Below are 7,224 nucleotides of genomic sequence, written 5' to 3' on the forward strand. Positions count from 1 at the left end.
TTCCTTCCCAATATCCCATCCAGCCCTGCCCTCTGGCAGTGGGAAGCCATTCCCTGGGTCCTGTCCCTCCAGGCCTTGTCCCCAGTCCCTCTGCAGCTCTCCTGGAGCCCCTTCAGGCCCTGCCAGGGGCTCTGAGCTCTCCCTGGAGCGTCTCCTCTCCAGGTGAGCACCCCCAGCTCTCCCAGCCTGGCTCCATAGGATGCAGCATTAGAAACCATCTTTAAAATCCCAAGCAGAGCACACAAAGCACCCAAAAGCTCTTGAGCACAAACATTTCTCAGCAGGTTCTGCTCCTCTCCTGCCCCAGGCTCTGGTGCCTGAGCCCTTCCCTCACAAAGGCACTGCAGAAGCAGCTGAAATAAACTCACCTGTTTTAACTTTTTCTTTTTGTCCTTCACAGAGAGGTTTTTATCCTTGATGATGTTCTCCAAGAGCTCTGCCACTGCAGCCTGCGAGGTGGAGACCTTTTGTTCTTCAAACTCCTGAGGAGTGATTTGTTTGCAGTAGGAATATGTTGGCAAGATGGCACAAATGTCTTCTTTTTCCTGTTTGCACTGAAAGAAAAAAGGCTCTGCATATACTCAACTCATTCTGTACTATTTGAGTAAGTACCTAATAAACACCCACACCCACTCACAAGCTGCAAAACATGATAAGATAATTAATATCTATACATTCAAAATACCCTGGGTTTATTTGCATTTTCCCACCTTCAGAAGTAACAATTAACAAATGAATTTGAACTGCTCTCATGGCACCAACCTGAGCCATCTTCAGGTACTCAAGGTGATCCCGCACAGCAACCTGCAGGTAAGCTGGGACTTGGAGTATTTCCTGCTGATGGTCCATCAGGAAGGAAACCAAGCGTGTGGAAAGCAGCTCATCCAGGTCTTCCTCCTGTGCACAGCGCAGCACGCAGCGGGAAAACGTCTGGATCAGCTGGAAGAGTTCAGCACAGCTTCAGTACACACAGCTGTGGGGTTTACTTGTCTTCTGTCCACTCTACAGTGGCACAAATTCTCCAGTACCAACTGCCAAGTATGGTCACACAAGGAGGAAGAGTCATAGCTGTTCCCTCATCTGAATTAAAGTAATTTTTTTGGAATTGAGCAGCACTTTCAATTAAAAATACATATTCTGAAAAGGTAATAACACAAAAAGGCTTAACCTATGGAAAAATGAACATCTTCACAGAATCATAGAATAGAATCCTGAATGGTTTGGGTTGGGACATGGACACCTTCCACTATCCCAGGTGGCTCCAAGCCACTCCAGCCTGGCCTTGGACACTTCCAGGGATCCAGGGGCAGCCCCAGCTGCTCTGGGCACCCTGTGCCAGGGCCTGCCCACCCTCTGAACAAAGAATTCCTTCCTACATCTCATCTAAACCTAAATCTTCAATTGGTCACCTTGAGACAAGTGAGGTGATTGGAAAAAAGCCAACCTAACCCAGACCTAATGCACACCAAGAGCCAGGTTTAACCTGGAAGGAGATGAGCTTTAAGTTCCCTCCCAACCCAAACCACTCTGGGATTCTAAATGGCAGCTGGGTGAGAAATCAGACTGAAGAACCATCTGCATTTTAAGAAGAGATTTTCCTTCTCTTACCAAGGACCTGGTGCCCATGGCATCGTGCAGCCGTGGCATATCAACATTGCCACTGATCCTGGCCATCATCCGCAGCAGCAGCTGCAGCTTCCTGCGGTTCGGGGGTGGAAGCAGCAAGCAGCAGATCTGCAGAGCTTCCACTGCAATTCTTTCTAGGTGAGGCTGCAGGAGATCTACAGGTTAACCACAAAGATGACTGGCATTAAGATTTGAACCAACTTCCAGCATATTTTTACCTCAGTACCACAAATTTCTTAACTTTTCAGAGAAATCAGCTCTAACACAGTAGAGAGAATGTACAGGCCTTTGTTTGTGTGCTCATCTTCAACTTTCTTCATTATGGTGCAATTAGGACCATAATACAATTAAGGAATGACACTCATTATTCCCAGAACTATTTCCAAAAAATAATGATTTAAAGAGCAGAAAAAGACATCTCCAACAGGCAGGTGTGTGCAGATTTCCTGCCTCCTTCCTCACTTACCTGAGCAGAAAGGCCAATTACTGACACATCAAGCTCATACTCCAAAGATGCTACACACTACTATTTGTTAGCAGAGCTACAGCAATTTCAACAATTTAGCCAGCAGATTTTCTTTGAAAACCCCACAAATCCATGTTCTATGCCTTATCCACAAACCTAGCAAGAGTGGCAGAGGTGAGGGAAGCAGGGATTAGTGAGGCCACATGACAAGGCAGTACAACATGCTGGAGAAAGCCCTTACTTGTGCCAGCCAACACACAAGGGGAGGGGGGGACAGAGCGTTCTGACAGTTCTGTGCTGCTCCTGCAGAGTCTCTTTTGGATGGTGCTGCCAGAGCCCTCAGTCCTGCTGTGCACAGAGGGGCTGGCCTCTCCCTGCCCCCAGGGCTGCACCGTGATCTCAGCGATGGGTCTGTTGATGGCAGTGCAGCTCCTGCAGCTCCTCCTGCCCAGCAGGCTCAGGGAGCGGCGCTTTGATCCGTGGCTGCCATCCCACAGCTCCTCACCCCGGGTGGATGGGGCAGACACTCTCCTGAGGCCATGGCTCTGTGTTTGGCCCGAGCCAGCCCAGCCCAGCTCCACCACAGAAGTCACTTCATGCTCATCCAGCAGTTCTCCACTTCCCGTGATGGTGCTCACACCACCTCCCCGGAGGGAGGCAGATCCTCCTTTATTACACACACTCGAAGCAGCAGCTCCAATTCTTTCCAAGGAATAACACCTTGTCCTAAATGCTCCACGTGGCTGTTGTTCATTCCTGAATCCTGCAAGATTCTGGCAGCTCCCTCCCATCAGGTTCCCAGCACTCCCTTGCTGACATGGCAGTTGGTGTTGCTGCCGTTTCTTTTCATGCTGCTTTTGGGCTCTCAGCTCTTCTGAGGAAAACCTCCTGGAAGCTTCACCTTTCTTCTTCTCATCAGGCTCTTTGAGGAGCAGGCTTAGGAGAAGACACTCAGTGGACTTGAAAGAGTTCAACTGAAGAGTTTTTGAAGGCTGGGGGTCACATTTCTCCTCTTGGACAGAACGTTTTCCACTGCCCAGATCTGGAATTGGGATGTAGCCACACATAACTATCAGGAAATGAAAGAGATGTTAAAGATGCAAGTGGTGTGAAAGTGAACCAGTTCAGAGAGCTGCTAAATGGGCAGACAGACAACAAAGTTAAGATATTAATTAAGATATTAATGAAGAAGACTTTAGTTCAGTCCCAAAGCAATTTAACAAGGTAATTGCAACCAACATGCAAGAACAAAGACAGGTAACACTGCAACAGTGAGGAACAGGCAGAACAAGCACTTTTTAAAAGTTATTGTTATTGAATATTTAGAATGTGAGCTGAAACAGCAATTTAAATGGGAAAACATGAGACAGAACTACATTTTAATTAACACTAATACAGAATGGAGCAGTGACGATCCTCCTCAGATCTGAGCTCCCACACAGATCAGGGGGCCAAGCTCTGCTTTGAATCACACATTTGTCCCCCAGCTGATCTAAACTTACAGCTTCCCTGACTGTTTCTAAATTCATACATACCTAAGATATTAACAAAGAGCTCATAGTATTCAAAAGTAAGCAATGGCTCAGGCAGACTGTGAAAATAATCAGCAACTGTTCTGAACACGTCGCGCTCAAACCCACTGTAGGTGGCTTGGCTCATGTCATTGTTCCTGGGCCCTGAAAAGAGGGGAAGAAAGGAAATTCACACCAAAAATCCACAATTCCATTGTAACAGGAATTTTTGAAAATCAGCTGAAGTTTATTCTTGTTTCACAAGCAAAGAATCCTGTCAGCAATCCACAAATATTGTATTTGGCACAAATAGTGTAAGAGGTTCCAGGCAGCCACTGAAGAGCTGTGCTCAGTTCTGTTCCACACCAAGAAAATAAAGACAGAAAAATTAATCTATGGTCTTTATAGGTTCCTCTGCAAAATAATAACCAACCCTTTTATGTTCCTTCATTTCCAAAGCACAGTGATGCCAGTTCTCCCACAGGGAGTTCTGGATTCTTGAGCAAGAGGAAACTCAGCACATGGAAAAAAGCTCATTATCTCTGGTTTCATTTGAGAGGCACTCATCTAATTAATGTCTAGTTGATGGTTAAAAAACCCAAGAAAATTGCTGTCCCCAGCTTAATATGAAACGTAGGAAATGTTTTGGTCCAGCTCAAAGCCAGGGACTGGAAAAGGAAAGTCCCTTTCACTCCTGAAAAGCTGCATTAGAGGAAACCACACATAGGTTTTGCCCAATTTCCGAACTGAAACATCACAACTGATTTCACACACACAAGTATTTCCCTTTCCACTTTCAAAAGAGGTTTCTGGAACTTAGAAGCTCTTCAGGGACTTACAGTAGGCCAAGCACTTCATGGCTGACAACACCCAGTGAGGGAGGTCTTCTGAAATATAAACAGATAAACGCATTATTTACACATAAGCCCAAATAATTAGCAACTAATAATGGCTCATATGTATTAAATAACACTTAAAGTACAAAAGATTAAACTTAAAACTGACTTCAAGTATTGCTACACATGTAATTTTGATAGGACAAAGGGGAATGGCTTTAAGCTGAAGGTGGGCAGGGTTAGATGGGATATTGGGAAGGAATTGTTCCCTGGGAGGGTGGGGAGGGGCTGGGATGGAGTTCCCAGAGCAGCTGTGGCTGCCCCTGGATCCCTGGCAGTGCCAAAGGCCAGGCTGGAGCAACCTGGGATAGGGGAAGGGGTCCCTGCCATGGCAGGGGGTGGAACAGGATGGGATTTAAGGTCCTTGAGCTGTGCTGTGGTTTGGGAAAGAAGTGCAAACAACAGACCATGAAACAGATCAGTTATTATTTATAAACAAAGAATGTTTAAGCAAAGCCAGGGAAATAAATGCCACCTGCTTTGTCCTGCAGAATCACCACCCCGTGTTTGCTGGTGCTGCTCATGTTGTACATGACAAACTCAGGAATGATCTGGGCCGGCTGCAGAACCTCCTCCAACGAGGGGAGCCCCAAAATGGTTTGCAAACTGGGGGAGGAAGAGAGCAGAGATTTGCAAGGAATGAAGGAAAACAAGTTCTTTTCATATCTATCCAAAAACTCTCGAGAAACTCAAGTGCTGTTTAATAACTTCTCAGTTCCAGGAGGACAATTTTCCCTGGGACAAACAGCAACAGTCAGCCAGGAAGAGCACCTGTGGTGTTTAAAACATATTTCAGCAACAGCACATGGCCAGAAATTCCTTAAACGCAACAATCCAATGGTAACAAATACATTGGAAAAGCTGTGTAAACAATGGCAAAAATATTCAGCTTAAAACATAGTTTTAAAAATTAAGAACAAATTGCAAAAGCTTGATTGGGCTATCTCATACCTCAGTGAGAAAGAAGGTGCTTTGGGTAATTTGTCACTTACTGTATCAGGATGATATTTCTCCATGTTTCTTGCACATATTCCTGGCTTATTTCCCTGCCTTGCAGTGTGTCTTCCTTCTTTTCTTGTATTACATCAGGTTTTGGTCTTGCTAAGTTTTCCTGGAAATGAGTGGTTTATACTGTAAGGAATACAAGGCTCTTAAGGCAATTAAAAATTAGAGAAAATTGGAATTAGAAGAACAGGGCATTCTGTGGAACATTAAATTCCACATGAGCCAGAGAGGAACCTTCAGCCTCAGCACTGAAATGGAAGCACACAACTAAAAAGCAAAAGAAGTGGAAAAAAAATAACCAAACAACCTTGATCAATCTCAAAATCAGCAATTGAAAAGGTAAAAACACCTTAAATCCAGACTTATTAATATGTGAATTATCCTCCTTTAGGACTGGAATCTAAATTCAGAATTTATGCACACAAATCTCAAATTAATCAAGGGCCACGCGCACATTCCATCTTCTCCAAAAAGCTAAAGTTAAATGATTTGTGCCTTTTATTTGTCCCCCAAAGATAAATTAAGTTTCAACAAGGCCATATTGTGCACACAATTTCTAGAATTTCACCTTCCAGCCCTCCCAGTACTTTAAAATCCCTGAGCAGGGATAATTCTGCACTGAGACAAAACAAAGAAAACCCAAAACAAAATAAAAACCCCTCCCATACCAATTTATTTCTTAATTCCTTACCTCCAAATGAGTTCTCAAGGCAAGATGCCACAACAGAACAGTGTCACTAAAAGATTCTAGTTTTACTTTTTTAAAGAGTAAAGATGATACAAGACAACTGCAATCCTGTAAGGAACAGAAGCTATTACCAGAGACTGCAGGAACTCCGGTTTTTTCAAAGCCCTCCTGGATGAACTGGGCAGTTTAAAAGGTTTTCCTTTGTCTCCAGAGAAGTTTTCCAAGTTCTCCCTTGGCGGGCTTGGTAGAGGTTTAACTGGAGATGTTGAAGGAAATCTGTAGTAAACAGGAGAGATGTTAAATACATTTAGAATTGGTCGGTAATCAAATAAATGACTTGACCAAAACGAAAACTCTCACTCCATACCAAAGTGACTCCATAGGACTGTGAAGAGATTCAGGAAAATCAAAAGGAAAACACTGATTTTTAAAATGTATCATATGATAAAGTAGCTTTGGGCTGTTTATCTTGATGCCAAAGTCAAGCTGAAGATGTTGGCACAGAGAAAGGCCAGAATGTGAGAAGTGAGGGCCTTTAATATCTTTCATTTCAGAGCTGCTTGGCTCTATTTCCCACTTGGACTTTGTATAAAAGGTCCAAGAGAAGCAAACCCAGCAGGAAGCTACTACAAAACACTCTGGCTTCACTCCAAAGCACTGGAGTGCTGCTTGTATTCCAGCAAAAACCTCGGATAGACAAAAGCATGGACACAGGAGCAAAGCAGAACACTCAGAGGAGCAATATGATGCTAATAATTAATTTTTTGCCCAAAACGCTCAACCCAAAGCAAGTTCTTTTTACAAATCTGAGCATTTTAAATTAAAATTCTCAATCTGAAGGGCCACGGAATAATTTCAATCTCAGTACCTGTACAGGGCACCGTTGTCTTCCAGGTTTTCAGCTCCCCACCTGCCTTTGATATCCTCAATGACGTGGTTTTTGAGGAATTTCCGCAGCAGCTGCACCGTTTGCTGCCTGGTCACGTCGGGCCCGAAGCTGCTGTTGCTCCTCAGCACCTGGTGGAGCCAGTC

General features: G+C 44.4%; 1 protein-coding gene across 1 annotated transcript in view; it reads right to left on the minus strand.

The window, feature by feature from the left end:
• DEPDC1 (DEP domain containing 1) overlaps positions 1-7,221 on the minus strand; it is a gene marked incomplete at its 5' end in the record, with an annotated part of 8,783 nt that extends 1,562 nt beyond the window's left edge. Inside the window, 9 exons of the mRNA XM_017740609.1 lie at positions 369-554; positions 763-939; positions 1,609-1,781; positions 3,628-3,768; positions 4,443-4,490; positions 4,975-5,105; positions 5,492-5,610; positions 6,324-6,468; positions 7,061-7,221. Of these exons, the coding sequence (XP_017596098.1) occupies positions 369-554; positions 763-939; positions 1,609-1,781; positions 3,628-3,768; positions 4,443-4,490; positions 4,975-5,105; positions 5,492-5,610; positions 6,324-6,468; positions 7,061-7,221 (1,281 nt within the window). The remainder of the gene's footprint in view (positions 1-368; positions 555-762; positions 940-1,608; positions 1,782-3,627; positions 3,769-4,442; positions 4,491-4,974; positions 5,106-5,491; positions 5,611-6,323; positions 6,469-7,060) is intronic.
• Between the last annotated feature and the right edge of the window lie 3 nt (positions 7,222-7,224).

The sequence above is a fragment of the Corvus brachyrhynchos genome, unplaced genomic scaffold, assembly GCF_000691975.1.
Source record: "Corvus brachyrhynchos isolate BGI_N302 unplaced genomic scaffold, ASM69197v1 scaffold280, whole genome shotgun sequence".
NCBI classification, from domain to species: domain Eukaryota; kingdom Metazoa; phylum Chordata; class Aves; order Passeriformes; family Corvidae; genus Corvus; species Corvus brachyrhynchos.